At 35.9% G+C, this 20,984-nt stretch overlaps 1 protein-coding gene across 2 annotated transcripts in view; it reads left to right on the top strand.

Annotated features, from left to right (window-relative positions):
- The window catches only part of LOC145690573 (uncharacterized), a 559,182-nt gene that overhangs the window by 234,639 nt on the left and 303,559 nt on the right, over positions 1-20,984 (top strand). For both annotated transcript variants that reach the window (XM_081765597.1, XM_081765598.1), the window contains exon 2: positions 14,600-14,753. In XM_081765597.1, the coding sequence (XP_081621723.1) occupies positions 14,623-14,753 (131 nt within the window). In that variant the 5' untranslated portion in view covers positions 14,600-14,622. The remainder of the gene's footprint in view (positions 1-14,599; positions 14,754-20,984) is intronic.

Raw genomic sequence — 20,984 nt, 5'->3', positions numbered from 1 at the left:
GAGGAGTTTCGTTATTAGGATGTAAAGCTTGGTTGTCTGTAGGCATCAGCAGTAGGTCCTCTCTCTCTGTCATACATTGACCATCTGTTCTGCAGTATTGCTTTTGTCTGATTCCATCAATCCATCAACTGGGTCTACTCTTGAACTTGTGTTGTTTGGTTCCGTCCTCTAGTTCCATTAACCGAATCCATTGTCTCAATCCGCCTGTTCTTTCCTCTAAGCGAATCCGTCTTTTGATTCCGCCAGTCAAATCGGTTCCTTTCAGAGATTCGATCCTTTCATTCCACTAAAGGATTCGTTGTCTTAGAACGAATCGTTCCGGAATTACCTATCACTAATTGAAAGTACAAATATTATCGAAGTTTCGAGTATTATCGAAAGTTTGAATATTATCAAAGTTTCGAGCCTTATCAAAAGTTCGAATATCATCGAAGTTTCGGATATTTCAAGGTTCTAGTGTTATCAAAATTTCAGGTAATTTTGAAAATTTGATTATTACAGAAATTTCAGGTGTACTCGAAACTTCGAATATTAACAAAATTTCTGGTATTCTCAAAACTTTGGATATTATCGAAATTTCGAGCATTATCCAAACTTTCAATATTACTGACATTTCGGTTATTGTCGTACCATTACGAAACTTCATTGGTCGAGTGTTCAAAAGTTTTCGAATGTCACTAAATTTTGTCAATCATGATTTCTTTTATTGATGTGGTTTTAGGCCCATCTCTTATGGGCGAGGCTAATGGCACCAAAAGAAATATATATGCCTGACTGACATTCGAATCAAGAATCCGTAGCTACGGAGTGCAGCAAGCTAACCCTCTTTGCTAGCATGAAATCTTAAGTGCTGATAATGCAAAAATTAATAATAATTATGTCAGGTATGAAGGAAAAGTGCTTATTAATGATTGATATTTTACCTGTAATTTGAAAGGTTTAGAATTTATCAATATCGCCCTATAGGAGAGAGGATGGATACTACTAGATGTTAACATGACTTTCCAAAAAAATCGAATTCAAACTTTATAGCTGTCGAGCAGTCCACTCTGACCCATTTTTTCTTTCCTTTTTAGCCCAAACTATAAGAAGGGACGGGCTAAAGTAACGGCTCACGCCGTGCGCATGTGTGTCTGTGCCATGCAAAGGGCACCAGATAAGAGCGATGCGCTTTTGCAGGCACTAACATTGTAAGTTAGTGCGACAAACAGAACCGCCATGGTAAAAGTTGTCAGTCGCACCATTTCAACATGGTGGCCAAAAGAAAATGGAAGCAATGGGAGAGTGACAAAGTATAATCATGCTAATATTCTAAACTGATGAACCGAATCGCGTGATTCTTTGCACGATTACTGACTTTAGTCAACTACAAGTTACAGGCTTGTAATTTCATGGGGGGCGGGCTCCGGGGGATGCCAAAAGGAATGTTCGAAAACGGCAAAAATGAGGGTTCTTCTGCGAACCCTCTTATCGGTGGGGGGAATGGGTCCGATTACTGCGGTACGTGGTCATAGGTATTTCAAGATGGCGGCAAAAGGGAAATTTTGCTCACAGAAAGGCGCGTTAAAAATATAAGGGAAGTCCCGATTTCTAATCGTTACACAGTACTGCAGTACGTGATCATAGGTATTTGAAAATGGTAACAAAGAAGAAAATGGAAGGAGAACACTGGAGGAAGGGCGGGTCTAGCTCGTTTTTCATTCACATGCAGCAAGTATTTGATGAAAAGAGATATTTAGCAATGTAATGAAATTTATTTTTCTACTACCATTGCAGTATTCGCCTTTTTTGATTGTAGTTAAAATTTAACTGCGTTGTATAACTTTAAACTATTCTAAAACATATCAGTCGTTTGGTGTGAAATCTAGCTACTTCACATAACTTACATACAGTAGCGTAGCCAGGATGTGTGTTTGGGGGGGCCCAAGTGCTGTTATAGGTACATATAGAAAAATTACAAACAAAAAAACATATAAACATAAAAATATATAAAAAATTACAAACATCAAAGTACCAAAGTACATTGTCGAACCTCTTTGGGGGGGGGCTCCGGCCCCTCCGGCCCCCCTTCCCTACGCCACTGCTTAAATCATACCTAGAGTCTACTATGAAGAAAGGAAAAAGGCTGAAATATACAACTGAAACGTATCAAACGCCAGATCCAAAAAGACGGTAAAAGATTATAGTGGTAACAGCAATAAAAGTAGTAGTAATATTAATATTGAGAAAACCGTAATATTAATATTAGTCATAACATCACGAATACGCTCAAAGTAAGAACAAATATTCGAATTCAAGCGAGTTCCCCTTGTCATAAGGCAACCAAAAACAACAGGCGTATGATGAAAGCAAAAAGGAACAACATCTTAAAGAAGTTCTATCAAAATCGGGCAATCAGTTCGAAAGTTATCTTCGGACATCACATACAAACAGACAGTGCGATCTATAGGGAGCTTCGCACCCAAAATTCACAAAGTCTGTTTCAATGATACTCGAAGTTCAAATATTACTCGAAATTTAGACAATCTCAAATACTCGAAGGGTTTCAAGTACTGGATAATAAATTCTCAAAACCGAAGTTCGATAAGTCTCCAGCTTATCGAACTTCCTTACTTCTACCTTTATCAGAAGCTGTCTCCATCCAAAACTTTAATTAAATCCTCGAAACCAGATACAAAATTTTCCTTTTTCTGCTTACCCTGTTGTTGACGCAATCGGTAAAGTGGAAGTTTCTAGACTAATGGGGCCTTATGCAGAGTCGTTTTGAAGTATGATTAGCGTCATACTAAATGCCTGACTACTGCAGGAAACATGTTAATCCAACTCTTTAGTATGGCACTAATCACGGGTTAGAACGACTCTGCATAAGGCCCATGGTGTCTTGGATTCGAATCCTGTTCAGGTGATGCATGTTTTACCTTCCTTTCTCTCTCTCTCTCCCCTTCCCTGACAGATTACTTAATCCTTGTACATACATAAACATTGGTCTTAAAGACATTTGGGTAGAAACTCTTCTTTCACTTCATTTCAAGGGAAGCAACTTTTAAAATGAACACCCTGCGTATATGTAGTACACAGTAGGCTTACACGTATGATAACATCGATTGCATTGTTTCTTCCAGATCTTTCAGTATTTGCTGCTTGCAAACAATTCGAGTCTCTCAAACTCGTTGAATGTTTCTAACACTTCGAGTGTCTCAAACGTTTCGAGAGTCTCAAAACAATTCAAGAGTCTCAAACAATTCGAGAGTCTCAAAACAATTCGAGAGTCTCAAAACAACTCGAGAGTCTCAAACATTTCGAGAGTCTCGAAAGTTCGATAATTCGGCAAATTAAAATTCTTTATCGACGAAACGGTTTTGAAATTTTATCGAATTGTTATCGATTACTCGATTATCGGAACAGCCCTACCCACAACTTGAGGACGCGCCATGCCGTGGTGACAGGAAGACCACTTTTCACGGAAATTAATATAGCTATATTAGAACACTGCTTTTAGAACACTGCTGCGTTTAGAAATACAATAGGTACTGATAATCCGAACACTGCTTTAAAAGCCACAGGAACAATCGATATGCTCGGATAAATAGATGCATATTAAGACTGTGAACGCTTCTACGCCGTAAAAAATTGTAAGTTAGAGACTAGTGTCAATGAAGTATTTCATGAATGCATCGTACACTTGACTTTCCGAACTATTCATGATGTATCACATTGTTTAATTTTATATCTACATAACTTTTATACCTACATTTTTGTAAGTGATTATACTCTTTACCTGTGTTTTTCTTTTTTCTTTTCTTTTTTTTTTGGCAATAGTAACTGTATGAATTTATAATACAAAATTGAAATACAGAAAAATATTTTTTTTAAAATGTAATGTGATATTTCGCAGGGTATCTTATGTAAAGGGCGCCTTGTATCTTTCACAGCTTCTTTATTAACAGTCACTATTTAAATTTATTATACAAAGCTGGTGTGATTCCATGTCAGAAGGGCCCGGACAAAAGGGCGAGGAGAGAAATTCCCGAGTCAAAACGGCCCCGCGTCAAAAGGGCCCTGCGTCAAAAGGGCCCCGCGTCAAAAGGGCCCGAGTCAAAAGGACCCCGCGTCAAACGGGCCTTGCGTCAAAAGTTCTCCGGTCAAAAGGACCCCGAGAGAAAAGGGCCCGAGTCAAAAGAGCCTCACGTCAAAAAAGCCCCGCGAAAAAGGGCTTGAGTGGAAAGAGCCCGGGTAGAAATAGTCCCACGGCCAGAAAGCCTTAAATCAAAACAGAAGTGGAAATCAAAGATGCACGAGGGGATAGTGCCACCTTAGTAAGTAGAAATGATTGTCCAATAGAAGGAAGAATATCAGGGTTATTAGAGACAAAAAGGAAACTTGAATGGAGATCTTAATTTTGTTTGGTTGCTGTTTGTTCTGCAACAATCCCTATCGCTTAAGTCGGTTCTCGATGAAAGTTTGCTTTCAACCGCGTCTCTCTGAGTTTGTAGACGTGGAAGACCCGGATTCGATTCCCGGCCGGATCTCATGTGGTTCGAATTCGACGTTAATCAGTAGGTCCACATCTCATACAGCCTCGCTGCTGAAAGGGATGCTAAAGTGAAAATCATATCATATCATATCTCTGAGTTTGTATTCTCGAGACCTAGCCCAATCAGACTATCTATTAATGACTGTTCCCTTAGTTCTAAAATTCAATTTCTGCCCCTGAATCAAAGTAGAAAAATATGTATTATATGAATAATATTATCTTGAAAACGTTTCTTTAATTTTGGTGTAAGAAAATACATGTGGATCTCCATACAGGGTTAGTCAAAAGTATTGGGACAGAACAATAATAACGACACGCGTAGACGGAGGAAAGGCAAATGTTGCAATTGGTGTTATTGCAAAAACTGCATTGGCTTGGAGTGTGGTCACCGTGGAAGCCATTTTGAATTACACTATATTGCGGATCGTACATTTTTTAATGGAAAAGGCTATGATCTTACACTTCAGTTTAGGCTTTATATTTTCACAAATGTGAATGTGAACTCATTTTTCACACATTACCATTTGTTTATGAGACAGGGTGTTTGACATATGTATCTAATAGAAAAAGTATCATGACAGGCCAGTAACAAAGAGACAAATGGACAAAGGAAAAGTAAATGTCACAGCTTGGTATTGGTGTTAAAACTGCGTTAAATGATCATGGCACCCAACTTGAATTCCGCATATTATATACCATAAAATATTTTCAAATAGACATGGGTACTGGTGTCACATAAATTTAGGCTAGAATGTTGCTACAAACGATAATCTGAATTAGGGATGCGCACGAGACAAGATTTGAGGCTGTCTTGTCTCAAAAATGTACTGTAAATGTGATGTCTTGACTCGAAAAATGTGCATTTTCTATTGGAAGAGCTGTGTCTCGACTCGGATATTCTCAGGAAAATTCTGTCACGACTCGTCTCTCGCGCATCCCTTACTGAGTCGACTTTTGACTGATCTCTATTCATTTACGCGATTGTGTGTATTAAGTTTGACATTTGTTTCTAGTAGAAGAAAGTATTTAGACAGGTAACTAATAAATAGTACTTCATTGTGTTCTTAACATGTCTGTTCGTTTGCTTGCGTTTGTAAAATATTGAGAAGTTACCACATATGTATAACATATTTTAATAGTAAGTATATTTGTGATTAATTGTTACTTTACGACTATAAAGCAATAGAATGCTTTTAATGTAGAGTTTCGAATATTTGGTAGAGCTCAACAACGTCCTTCAAATAGTAGTGGGTGATAACGATGTTTCTTCTGGTCAGTGTATTGTACCATGTAGAGTTAATACGGGAAGGATATAATGGTAGAATTGCTAGAAAGAAACCATGTATTACCCAAATTAAAAAATATAAGATATTTAAATTTTCTAGAGCTTTTGAAAATAAACCCAAAAACTGGTGGGAATGTTTTTTATCGACGAATTTAAGTTAAACCTGCATGAATATGATGGTAGAATAATAGTTTTCCGACAAGTGAATACAAAAATAAATGTCAAGAACTTCCAGCCTACTTTAAAATACAGAAGAAATATATCTTAACGTTCTTAGAAGGACTTCTAATTTTATCAAGATATTGATCCCAAACAAAGTATATGTTGTAAAGAAAAGATTGCTTTAATACTTCCCAAAAGTGTGCTAAACCCCACCACACAATACCGGCTTTAATTCCATTGAGAATTTTTGGAACGAATTGCAACGTAAGGTCAATATATACGAGTTACGGTGAAAGAAGGTTTGAGAAAAGCATTACGTACGGATTGGAACAATATTTCCCCACACTACACCAGGAAAATTGTAACAACGATGCCGAAATGCTTAAAGAAAGTTATAAATCGTTGTGTGTTTGCTATTAAATACTAACTGTATTAACTTGGAGGGATAAAATAATTTCAGAGGGCATTTTATAGTAGTTTGTTTCATTATGTCTGAATATTTATGTGATCAACAGTGTCCACATCCACATTCAATGTAGTTTTTGCAGCAACACACACTTGCAACATTTGCTTTTCCTCCGCCACATTATTATTTTATTGTCCTGATACTTTTGTCTACTACACATTAATGTCAAATATAGCACACTTTCCTCGTAAAAGAATGAGAATTGTTAAAGAATGAATCATATTCTCGTTTGTAGGAAAATTCAATCCTAAATTGACGTGCTAAACATACTCCTTTCCATTTAAAAATATTATGTGATATCCAATATGGCGGAATCTAGGATTGCTGTCATTATGTCCACGCCCTCACTCAGTGCAGTTTTCGCATCAACACACCTGCAACCTTTTACTTTTCTACGTCTACGTGTCTCTTTGCCTGTCTAGATACTTTGGTCTACCAGATACAAATGTCAAACGTAGCACCTTATCTCGCAAACGAATGAAGATAGATTTAAAAAAAAAGAGTTCTTCTCATCTGTGAAAACATTCTAGCCTAAATTGATGTCAAACCCACCTCTTTCCATTCAAAAGCTATTATGTGATATCAAATATCGCAGAATCCACCATCTTCAATATTTACTTTACCTCCGTCCACGCGCATCGTTATTACTGGTCTGTCGTAACATTTTTACTAACCCTATATATTTTTTCCACATGTGTGTTCTTTCAACACAAATAAACAGGTATGTCCACGTAATATTTTTCATCTAATAAGTATTTTTATACTTCTGAAGTTTTGCAGGCTATATCTCGACGTGGGGCCTTTTTGTCAGGAGGCCTTTTGACCGGGGCCCTTCTGACCAGGGTCCTTTTGACTCAGGCCCGTATGACTGGGGCTCTTTTGACTAAGGCCTTTCTGTCCTCGCCCTTTTGTTCGGGCCCTTCGGACGTGACACCGGTTATAGGATAGGAAGAGATCATGTACAGAGGTACAACAGTTATTTAATGCTACATTTTCCGAACGTAACCCAATTTCGAAGTCAACTGCCTAAGAGACGATTGAATGTTTTGCAGAAAGGTACCGCATGCGATCAGGAAGGCCGAAAGAATGTTGCAATTTGGCAGTTTCTTCGAATTTACAATCTTTTGTGGAAATTCCGCATTCATTGATAACCATAGTTGCTAACAAGCTAGGTGTTTCCCAGAGTTCAGCGCAATGAATTTTTTTATGCTTTGCTCTGTATGTAAAGTCATTCTGAAGTATGATTAGTACCATACTAAAGAGTTCGATTAACATATGTTAATTGCAGTAGTCAAACCTTTAGTATGACGCTAATCATACGTCAAAACGACTCTGCATAAGGCGGTATAAGTTTAAAACCTAGCAGAATGCGTTTAGTGCACGAAATAACGGAAGACGACTTTGATCACCGCATTGAGTTTTGCGAAGTAATGATATGAAATATCGATGACAGCAATATTGTCGTAAATGACATGGTATTCTCTGGTAACTATCAGACTGTCAGTTTAACTTCCCACATTATGCCCTTTCGGATGACGATGATTAAAGCAAGTGAATGAGGATGAAAGAACGGGTGAAATCAAAAGGAAACGAGGGTACCCCGGGAAAACTCACGTATACAATATTGTCCACCACAACCTTACTTGGCCGGGAATCGAACCAGTAGTCCTACACACCAGAGCTAAGCGTTCTACCACTGAACCAACGTGCCCCTCCCTTCGGTATTCTTTGATGAAGTGATATTTACCTTATATGGTCTGGTGAACCGAAAAAAATATCACTATTGGAGCGATGAAAACCCACAATGATGGGATGTTATTTCCAAGAACAGAAGTGCAGAAGCTACTGACAGAAATAAACTACATTCTTAATTAGAAATATTACGAATGATATAAGAGAGATGTTAAATTAAAAGTAGGAATGCAAAATATTTTTTGAATACGAACTGTGGTTTAATTAGGAACACAGCTGGTAAATAATAATATTGGACTACAAAGGTATTCAGAAGTCTTGCTAGAGGGAATATAATTATATTGAGATTATTATTATTATTATTATTATTATTATTATTATTATTATTATTATTATTATTATTATTATTATCGAATTGAAAATTCAATGGTGCATCTGAAATCAGGTAAAAGATAAGAAAAAAGTACGTGTAGTCAACAAGCGGTAAGAAATGTGTGAAGCATTAAGGGTTTGCATTGAGGGTGCCAGGTAAACATGATTGGGAGCCACTGATATACGATATTGCATTGAGGACGACCCCTTCTGTACACGTCGTTCTTTGTCTAGGCGTTACTGACATGGAATTAAATAAAAAGTAATGAAACAAGAATTATATTATAAACAAAAAATCCTTACTAAAAACTATTATATATATTTTCTCCACTAATTCTCATCAAATTATATATATAGATATATATAATATTAACAACTTGACTTCGGTGAACATTACATTATTCTTATTATATATTAACGGTGCTAACCTAACACGAAGCCTTATAATAAGGATTTAAAAACGACCGAAAGACAAATGACAAACATTACAAACAAATAGCATTTGTTTGTATTTTCTGTTGCATCTGATCAGATTTTATACGTATATAATTATTTTACATTACAGTATATTTTTTGAACAACTTGACTTTCATTAACAGTACATTATGATCATTAAATTTTAGAAGTACCAATGTTGCATAAAGCCTTACAATAAGATAAAAAGAGTAAAAAAAGACATTACTAACAAAAAGTATTTTTGAGATAAACATATTACATTTATTATACTTGAAAAGTACTTACTTAACATGAATCCTTACAAAGAAAAATCTTCATATCTTGCATATTAAATTTTATATATATATATATATATGTATAATAGGTGATGCGGGTCTAAAAGGACCAGTGTCACTTTTTGGCAAAAAATGAGATGTTCGTTACATTTTAACGCCTATAAATGGATATTTTCTTTTGCAAGAAAAGCAAATATTAATATGAATAGTATATATACTCCAAACTACCTCGTGTTGACATTAGCCCTCTTAGTCCCAAGTCGCAGATATATAAAGTATGTGAACTTACATTGAAAAATTCTGGCTACTTTAATCTGTTTTGAAATTCTTTCAACTCATATTGGACATAAGTTTATTATCATTTTTGCTTAACTTTCCAAATGCCAAATACGATTGACATTTGTCTCAAACTGCTTACGTGGATTCCAAATTGAAATTGTGAGCCAAGCCACGAAGATAGTTCTCTAAAGGTCTTTGGGCATACTCCTGTACAATAGTACGTACTCGACTTGCAGTTACTCTGTTTTTTTTCTGCCGGTGGCCAAAACTTGTCTAGCAACTTCTATTAATTTAATCAACAGAGTGCTCCTTTAACCGTGTATATTCGACGATAACCGTTTGCGATAAGATAAAATTCGTTGCGCCATATAATTTTATGATAAAATTACGCGCATCTCTTTACTTTATTTCATAGTTCTACCATATTCACTTTTTAATATTCGGCGACAGTTGCCATCGGAATTCATAGTTATACGCATAGTAATAATAATAATAATAATAACATTATTACAATATCAATTACGTAAACAATACCTTCGAATAAAGAAAAAATAACTGTCATGCTAGGATTCGAACCCGGGTCACTGAAATGGCAGTTCTCAGCTTTCACACTTGATACAAAGATAAGGAAATAAACTAGTAGCTATGTTACATAAACATAGCAGACACTATTTCTACACGTGTTGATGCAATTCAAAGAATGCGAAAATAATGTCGGGGGGCTTTTCTTTTTTAGAAATTAGGAGTTACGGTGAGGAAGAATTGCAGTAATATAAATTGGGACCAGTTAAAAACAATGAGGTAGCCTCATCTTGAAGAACGCTTCGGGATATTTTCCTCATTGACGAAGGTCTATATCACTTGTTTTTGAGTTAAAGAAGGAAACCTCGAGTAAGTCATTGTGACACTCATAAGGAACGTCTCCTTATACGAGTATTAGTACGAGTATTTTGTGTATAATCTTACATGCAATGCTTTTAGCTAGCTAATAGTTTAGGCGGAAAATGAAGTGACGAGGTGGGTAAGTGTTTAGCGCATTGAACTTATATTCGGCGGACCCGCGTTAAATCCCGGCCAGGTTCTAACTTTTTCAAATGTTTCAATTTCAATCTCAATACATACTCAGTGTGACAAGCAAGATTTTCTCTCCTCCAGAAAGAAAAAAATGTTGGAATGAGGAGAATTGGAGAAGGTCTCTCAATGAAGGCAATCATTTACTAACTTATTTCCAGCAGTTGTTTTAGATTTGATATTTTCGTCTACTTTCAAGCATTTTCTGATTCATGTGTGATCAGTGTAATTATTTCTTTGAATGTACAGTATAAAGTGAAATAATACATTACGTACACAACAATATTGAGATTAACATATGATGTTCATTTTTTTGGACAACACGCTCTGAACCAGAGAGGTTCATCTCAGAATGGAGAAATTTTTTGTGCGTCATCTACTCACAATTTTACTTGCACAAAGACTGGATTCAGTGCTACCAACTGTTGTCAGTGCCGAGAAAAGTTACGTGTAAATTGGGTTGCATCTGTCCAGGCGTTCTCACAACTGCAAAGTACCTGGACCCCAAGTTATGGAATTAGAGCACTTAGGGGGGAGAGACTTTTGTGGTTGGGTGTACATAGATTTTCCTAACACGAGTAACACTATCTGCTATTGATCTAAAATATTCCAAGTAATTTTCCTCTTTCTTTTTCTTTCCTTCTTTTATTTCTTACTCCCGAATTTTGCGCCACCTTACTTCGGCAGCCAGGACCGTTGCCCCGCTCACTCGCACCATGACACGGCACTGATCAATACTTACCCGCAACACTTTTCTCTGTTCACATGAATCGTAACTGGGCTGTCGTAATAACTTTGACTAACACTGTAATCAGATCCACATGTACGTTCTTTCAACACAAATCAGGTGGTGTCCACTGAATACTTTTAATCTAATAAGCATTTTTATATTTCTCATGTTTTTGAGGCTATATCTCAGGCTTTTTTGATGTGAGGCCCTTTTATCGCGGGGTCCTCTTGATTCGGGGCCCTTTTGGCTCAGAGCCTTTTTGACTAGCGCCCTTTTTCCGGGGGCCCTTTTACCCGGCATCTTTTGACGCAGGGCCCTTTTGATTCGGGCCCTTATGACCGGGCCCTTTTGACGTGGGGCCCTTTTGACTCGGGCTCTTATGACCGGGGTCCTTTTGACTCGGGCCTTTTTGTCGCGAACCCTTTTGACCCGGGCACTTTTGACGCGGGGCCCTTTTAACGTGAGGCCCTTTTGACTCGGGCCCTTATGACCGGGGCCCTTTTGACGCGGGGCCGTTGTGACGCGGGCCTTTTGATCCTCGCCCTTTTGTCCAGGCCCTTCTGATGTGACACCGCTGCTATACAGGATAACTAAAGCCACTTATCTATACTGTGATGTTTTGTAGAGGGCGTTATGTAAAATGCGTACTGTATCTTTCACGGGATCTTTACCAACAGTAACTGTATGTATTTATTGTACAGAACTGTGAATAAAATCGTTCTTCTTTGATGTGGTTTCGCAAGGGCGTCTAATGTAAAGGGCGCACTGCACCTTTCACGGGTTCTTTACCAATAAAACTGTAAGAATTTATTACTAAAAACTAGTACCTTCATTTATACTGTGGTGTTTCGGAGGGCGCACCGGGACACGTCCCGGTGTCCCAGTGGGCCAGCACGGGCCTGATATATATATATATATATATATATATATATATATATATATATATATATATATATATATATATATATATATATATATAGATAGATAGATAGATAGATAGATAGATATAGATAGATAGATAGATAGATAGATATGTTATTTCATTTTTTATTTCTAATTAATTATTCATTAAGTACGTAAGTAAATAGAACATGGGCTTAGTATAGAGATAAAAGTGTGTGGCAGTACAGAACCTGGTATCGATAATGTGATTCAACAAAGGTTAAATTGTTATTGAGATCATTATGATTGGATGACTTTAACCTCAGATATATAACATATTCAAAAGAATTGTACATTTTCATTTTTAATTCAACAAATTTTTATATTATGAAGTAAGAATCACTTCAACTTTGTGATAGTAAAGATAAACATGTACACGTCTCGAAAGGTGGTGAGATGGCTATTTATCGATATACTGAGGTGGTTATTTATCAATAGAAGTATCCCGAAATACATGGTGTTCTAAAAAATAGTCAAATTTAAGATTTCTTTGTAATTTATTAATTATATAACTAGAGTCACTTTAATACTGCAGTATTACAGAAAAATAAGAGCGTATCAGAAAATGACATATTATTGATACAGTTAAGGATCGAGGGCATATATAGTGATATATGATAATGTAATCAGAAAATCTTTAGTATTCCTCTCAATTATTTAATTAAATATTCATAAAAGAAGGGTTGTTTTAACATGCAGTGGAAAGGATATACAAACCGTTAGCAGGAGATAAAATATGGTCGAGATTAAAAATGATTTTAGCTGGGAAACTCGTGATATATATGATAGGAATTTACGAATACAGTTTATATAGTTTTCCTTTCAACTAAATAATTAATTCATCAATCATAAAGCTATAGTCGATTCAATATGGCAGTGGAACGAAGTATAGAGTAGAACATAAGACAAAATATTATTGAGATTGTTAATATTTAGAAAGATAATTAATTTCTGGGTTTTCCTTCTAACTTAGTAATTGTCTGCTAGAATCACCACGGTTTGCATAAGTCAATAGGCGAAAAGTTATCGAATCCATTTCAGCTCGAATTTCTCATGCGTGTTTCCCGTTGCTTCTTTTGCAATGTGTTCCCAAGGGGCACTTCACAACTGAAGAGTTTGAGTTAGGATCAGAATTTGTAATTAGATTTCGGAGCTTCTGGCAGCTTTGGCCATGTTAACCCGTCACGGATGAGGGATAACATTTCTCAAAGATCACTGCCCGGGGAATCGGGCAGGAAGAAAGGAATAGGAAATAAGAAAAAGGGTCTGGGACCATTATGTTTGGTACCACTCCAGTATTTGCCTGGCCTGAATGTGAAAAATCCAGGGTAACCTCTCTCAAGATGGCTAGGCTGATAAAACCGTTACCCTTTTTGACCGAGTGTGCCCACCGGAACTCAAACCTAGGAGCGCTCTTACCAAAGGCGAGAGCGTTAGCGCCTACGTTATGTGAGAACAATGATGGTTTGGATTCTATGCCCAGCATAAAGTGTGTTCCATTGTCGTCCATGCATCGTCGTGTCAGTAAAGAAACATCATCTCTACGACCAGAGCAGATATTCCAATGTTCACACATGGTTCACGATTCCGTATAACATGTGACTCAGGGGAAACACCTGGGGTTTAAAGTACAGAGTGCACATCATCATCCATATCAGATACGGAATGACACTCTTGATGTGATGGCATGGGCAGTCATAGTGAAAAGTGGATGAAATGGATGAAAATCTCTGAGCATCTTCCACTCATAATTCGTTACTGCAGAATGTAAGGAGATCCTTAAAGGATACGCTGATATTTTCTGTGGGGCAATATGGACCTTTACAAGGGTAACAGAACGCCCAAACAGAACTGTTCAAGTTCTGTAGACACTGGAGAGAGAGGACATCAGCTGCTTAGATTAGCCGACATAATCTCCAGGTTTTAATTCTATTGAGCAAGCCTGGGTGCTTTCAGGAAGCGATTGAACATGGAAGATACTATTCCACAACTTCCAGGCTCTCGAAACTACCTTAAGGAAGAATCCAACTCTATAACCAAAGCATTCTTATGGATAGCATCCAAACAAATCTTTAGAATGATGTTCAAGTCTTCTCTTCATATGACCATTTCTTGATTTATCATGTCATACTTCTTTCTATAACGAGAAATCACAGCCATCTTTTGTAAGTCAAGCCGAATTAATGTTTGCAGTATTATAATGCTCACTTGATGTTCCTGGATTATATTACGAAAAGTTATGGAATAACTTTCAACATTAATAGACAAGCAGTGTATTTAACGTATACATTACTTATGAAAATAATCTAATTTTCCTTTCTTTTCTTTATTGCAGATTTAACACTTGTAGCTCTTACTATGTCTTTTAAAATGAACACACGAAGATGTACACCACAACGGATGGGCGATACTATCATAGTCAAAAGGACGATATCTATAGCAACGACGCCTACGGCATATAGGGTCACCAGAATATCTTCTTGTAGAAGGTAAGAATATATATATATATATATATATATATATATATATATATATATATATATATATATATACATCAGTTAATGATTATGACATCAAACACAATTCGAAGCTTTCTTGCACCCACTGGAAAACGTGAAGTATATATATATTTGTTTGCATATATTGTTATTGTAGACGGTTCCCATAATGGCCACCGACTTCGATTTTACAAAATTTGAGAAATAAATTTCACTTTTTATTTTGTGGTCAATTTGAAGGCATTTTTATACTACCATTAAGAAACCCATATACATCATATTACGAATCAATCATTATGAAACAATTTCATGTGTTACACGCAGCAGTGGTACCAATCTTTGAAAGTTTCATTTACAAGTTTTTTTTCTTTTTTAATTGATTTTGTGAGTAATGGTGCATTAACTATAAAGGTACAACAAGATTTTCTCTCTCTATCTCTCTCTTTCTCTCTCTCTCTCTCTCTCTGTCTATGTGTGTGTGTTTCTAGTTTCCGGCATAAGCGTGTGGATACTACAAGGTATACTTCCGTGTGTACATATGCTAGTGTGTGTGTGTGGCGGGGGTATATGAAGTATTAATTGGGATCGCGTAGTGGAAATTATCGATATTAGTACGTACATACGTGCGGCTGTTACTTCACACGATAACTTTGGACGAATGCAATTTCTTTAATTCAGCTTTTTGCAATAAATAAGTAGAGTGATTCCTCTCGAGGGAGTTCCTTAATGGAGGTGATTCGCCAACTGGAAGTGGTAGAAATGGATCATTTCCGATTTTATCGTTGATCACTATAGAGTGGAAATGGTAATAAATAGTAATAAGCTGTTTTCGGCAATCGATAAAGGGTATCAAGGATAACTTTCAGCTTCATCGTTAACATCCTGGTAAAACCGGAAGAGATAGAAATTTACCTAACTATGACCTCTGGCTTCAAATAAATCTACATAGTGGGATAGGAAGAAGCTGTTTTAGGAATTAATATAGCGTTGTGGGAATAAATATCAATCAAGTCGGAAGTAGCAAAACTCAACTATTTTCCATTTTAGTGTTGATTAAAACAGACTAAAACGACACTAAACAGCGAGAAGAGGTTTTCCGAAATCAATTAAGTGTCCCAAGAATATGTTCTATCTCGACTCTAATCTTTCTACTAAAACTTGAAGTGGTAGAAATCAATCGCTTCCGGTTATAACATTGAGCGTTATAGAATGGATAGCGAGAAGACTTTTTTAGGTAATTCATTAAGTGCTCCAAGAGTATATTCCATCTCGGCAGTAATCCCTCTACTCAAATCGGAAGTCAAATAAATATACTAGAGCTTCTGGTTCCCAAACCACTACAGAAAATATAACATGATCCTCTTTAAGATTTTATTATTATTAGGATCACGTAGTGGAACTTGTAATATTGTAATGTTAGTACGTACGTACGTACATACGTCCGTTACTTCGCACGATAACATTTGAAAGGATGCGAATTTTCTTTTTTTCTTTTTTCTTTTTTCTTTTTTTGCAATAAGCAGATAGAGTGATTTTCTCGAGAGAGTTCATTAATAGAGGTGATTCGACAAACAAACGGTAGAAATGAGTTATTTCAGGTTTTAACGTTGATCAATATAAAACAAAAACGGTAATGGATAGCGAAAAGCGGTTCTCGGCAATCGATTATACGTTTCAAGGGAATCTCTCATCTTATTCTCCACATTCTAGTAGAACTGGAAATTGTAGAAATGAGCCATTTCCGGTTTTAGCATTCATTACTATAGAGCAAAAACGATAATAGATAATGGGAAGATGTTTTCGGCAATCGATTAAACTTTTCAAGGATAATCTTCTTCACATTTAACAAGCTAGTAAATTCTGAAAATAGCAGAATTGAGCCATTTCCGGTTTCAACGTTGATCGCTATACAGCGAAAACGATAATGGATAGTAAGAGGCAGTTTTTGGCAACCGATAAAGCATTCCAGAAGTAGCTTTCATCTTCGTGTTTAACACCCTAGTAAAAAGGAAGTAGAAATCACCTATAACTTCCGGTTTCAATTTAATTTACATAGAGCATAAACTATAAGATATAGGGAGAAGCAGTTTTATGGAATCAATTTAACGTTGTGGGAACAGGAAAGTTATTATCTCTCTTAAACATCAAACCGGAAGTAGTAAAAACCAACTACTTCCGGTTTTAGTGTTGATCGCAATAGATTAGAAAAGATAATAGATAAGGAGAAGCGGTTTTCTATAATCATTTAGTGTCCCAAGAATATGTTCTATCTCAACTCTAACCTTTATACTAAAAGCAGAAGTGGCAGATATCAATCACTTCCGGTTATAAATTGAGTGTTATAGATTGGAGAGCTACAAGGGATTTTATGTAATTCATTAAGTACCCCAAGAGTGTATTCCATCTCGACAGTAATCTCTCTATTAATACCAGAAGAGAAAGAAATATGATACAATTTCCGGTATCCGTATTAATTGAGAACATATTACATCATCCTCTTTACGGTTTTTACTAGAGTTTATTTTTAAATTAAATATTAGCCGAATGTTTACTAAATGTTGTGAGCTACTAGCCCATTTCCTAAGGAATAGGAACTGGTATATTCTGTGGTCAAACTCGGCCAAGGACAGGGTGGACACGGGTTCCATTTCATACCATATTTCTAGATAACTACTTTATTAGCCAGCAAGATTTTCTTTATAACTATTGGCCGAATCGGAACAAAATTCGGTGGTGGGCAGCCCTCAACCTAATTAAGGTCTCTACATTTGCTGGCCGAGCTTGGCCAAGTTTTGGGCTTGATTTGCGTGTGGTAATTTATTTCTCGGTAATCTCTTGTCAGATCCAATCTAAAGGATTTGCCATTACAGAAAGCCTCTCGTTCCTATTTATCGATTTTGCTTTATAGTGTTCAACGTAAAACCGGAAATGTTTATTTCTACCACTTCCGGTCGGTAACGAAAGGAGATGAAAGGTATTCTTGGAATGCTTAATTGATTGCCGAAAACCGTTTTTGTTTTATAGTGGTCAACGTTAAAACTTGGAAATGGTTGATTTCTACCACTTTCGGTTTATGGATCACTTCAATTAATAAGCTCCTCCGAAATAATTACTCTACCCATAGTTTGCAAATATCTATCTATCTATCTATCTATCTATCTATCTATCTATCTATCTATATATATATATATATATATATATATATATATATATATATATATATATATATATATAATAAAAATGTCCTTTCTTTCAAGAGCTATCGTGCGCAATAACTTAGTCGCAGCAGCTATCGTGGTATATTATTATTATTATTATTATTATTAAATATTCTACCTGTTGGCAGGTACTGGGACAATGGGAGATGTGAGTGTGATTGTGTTTTTTCTTAGGTTCTGGTCTGGAAATTCTTCTTTCACCTTTCTCGATCTTCAGCTTCCTCTTTTAATTCCCAATATTTGATTCCATTTTTCAAATCATCGACCAACTGCATTCTTCTTCTTACTATTCCTTTCTTACCTTTCATCTCTTACTTTCGACTTATCGCTTCCTCAGTGGGTTGAGAAGTGGCTAATACGTTTTTAATTTGGTTCCTTATAATTATTACCAGACTGCAGTTTCCTCTATCTATTTTTGAATACTATTTTTAAGAAATTGAATTATTATTATTATTATTATCATTGCGTCCATGTTCTGTTGTTCTTTTAATTGTTAGAGGAAAGGTTCATTTTTTCTACAGTCTCACTTTATCTATAATGGTACTTCGGTATTATACTTAATGTTTATTTAACTAAAGAAGAAGTGGATCTAGTTGTGTGGAGCCTCCATTTCATGGTAGCCTTCGGTGATCATTTAGTACTGTTCAGCGAAGTATTTTAACAGAAGTACAATGTTCTTATAGATTATTCGATGTAGTGTTATAAAGTAAGAAATGATACGAGACGCTGTGTTTTCTAAATTAAAGTTTTGGGATCCTCTACGGCAATTGTTCCAACATTTTTAACAAGCGCTCACATTCTTAAACCCTACATACTTCACGCCCACATCATTCGCGCATGTCTTTGACCGTTTCTGAAATTTTAGTTGCAGCATTGTATTCTCAAATGATCAGCAATAGCAACAATAATAATAATAATATTAATAATCTATACTGTATATAAGACAATATAAGTGAGTTACCCATTATCGACCAAGCCATAATACAATAATTAGCAAGAATACTCTTTTTGACGAAAGCAAGGGATAAAGAAGAATTTTTGGAAATATGTATCCTTAGGGGCGTAAATAGGATAGTGTATCTTGCTAATCCCTGAAGTAAGGAAGATGAAACTAGGCTTATAAACTAACCATTAAAAATAACTGAACATGTTTCTGACAGTTTCTGAAAATTCCGCACCTAAACAAGAAAGGAGTAATTCGTATAACATTAATTTTTCAATTGTATTTTATTTCATTTATTTTTAGAAAATGATAAATGTAAGAATTCTTTATATTGGAGACATGAAATTTCAAAATTAAACTCAATTAAAAACAAACCAATACATGTCTAGCTTTTCCGAAAATTCTGTCCTAAGAGGAGGATGGAGGATAGTGTCTACCTATTAAAATTTCTTCATTTGCTTACGTTTGAGGTGTGAAATTTGGCTTTGATTTCTTAAGTAAAAATAATTGAACGTATGTTTCCGGAAATTCCCCTCTTAAAGATGGAGAAAAGATACGATTTCTATAATATTAAAATTTACCACTATTTATTCAGAAAATGTCATGATATGTGAAATTTGCTTAAATTCGAAGTGTGAAATTTGGTATACCAACTCTGAACTAAAAGGAATGGAATTCAGAGTTTTGAGTTTTCAGAGTTTTCGAAATTCTCCTTTTAAGCAGAAGGAGGGAGGAATTAATTTACTATATTGGGAGAGAAATACGTCCCCAGTATATTTTCTATAGTAACGAATGATGTTTATGCCACGTTCCATGGATATACATCCAGTGGTACAGAAACCATCTGTAACATTATAATTACAATTCGTTGGCAATACGGACCAAATGGGTACGTTTGGGTGCAAAGTGATATTATCAAACCCTTGCCCGAGTCACGTTCAAGCAATTAGCCCAAAAGGAGTAAGATATGGCCACTCGCCTACGCGTGGCGCATCGTAACATTCGTTTTTAGTTGTGTTTAATATGCCATACATAGGGTCAAAAACACCAACAAAGTGGCCCTTTATAGGGTCAAGTTGCGTTTTTGCCCGTGATTTGAAAACGGTTTCGTACTTCTCATGGCAAGAGCTTTCACACGATATATAGGTTTTCCTCAGGTACTTGGTCCCGGAATGGAATCATCCCTAGTTAGTAATAAAGGGGAAGGAAAAGGTGAGAATAGGAATTATTACTCATATAATAGCATATTGGTGTCTCAGAATCTCTGAAAGTTACAGACATGAAATTTGGCTTTAGGACTTCTCATTTAAAACAAAATCTCTTAAAGACAGTAAACAGGACCACCCAATATTTTTCAATTAAAATTGAAACCAGAAGTTGTAGTAGATATCTACCACTTAGTGTTATAGACTAGTGTTTAGAGTGGAGATGGAATATATTCTAGGGACGCTTAATCGAATACAAACACCGTGCCTATCTATTGCCGTTTGTCATATACAGTCTTGTTCAAGAAAACTTTGCCACTCACCTCTCTTTGAAAAGGCCTGTAGTCTTACCTATAGTTATAATTAAATCAAATAAATGTGAATTTTGTTTGGTCGATTAAGAAGTTTATTTAGAGCCACAGCATTATAATTTCCTTTTGCGGTTCCAAGAATATCATCTTTCATAGCAGGGTGAGTGGTCAAGATTTCTTGAACAAGACTGTACAACGATGAACGTTAAAACCGGAAGTGGTTGATTTCTAATAATTACGTTTGATTACAGGGTAAAAGAAGAGATGGTACATATTTTAAGAACGCTAACCCCCTTTTTTTTAAAAAAAAATAAAAAACCTCTCCTCGCTGTCTCTTACAGGTCATGTTCTATGTGTATTACATTGAAACTGGAAGTTATACGATTACCAGGGTGTCTATCAGTCACGAAAGGGATTTTAAAAAGTCACGAAATCAGAAAACGGTCATGAAAGTCAAGAAAAAGTCACGAAATTTTGCTTTTGGGTCACGATTCATTTTATTTGTACAAATATAAGTTCATACTGGAAAATGTTGCTCTATAAAA

This window comes from Thermobia domestica, chromosome 7, assembly GCF_964235325.1.
Source record: "Thermobia domestica chromosome 7, izTheDome1.hap1.1, whole genome shotgun sequence".
In the NCBI taxonomy this organism is placed as follows: domain Eukaryota; kingdom Metazoa; phylum Arthropoda; class Insecta; order Zygentoma; family Lepismatidae; genus Thermobia; species Thermobia domestica.
This window is presented reverse-complemented; position numbering and strand designations above follow the sequence as displayed.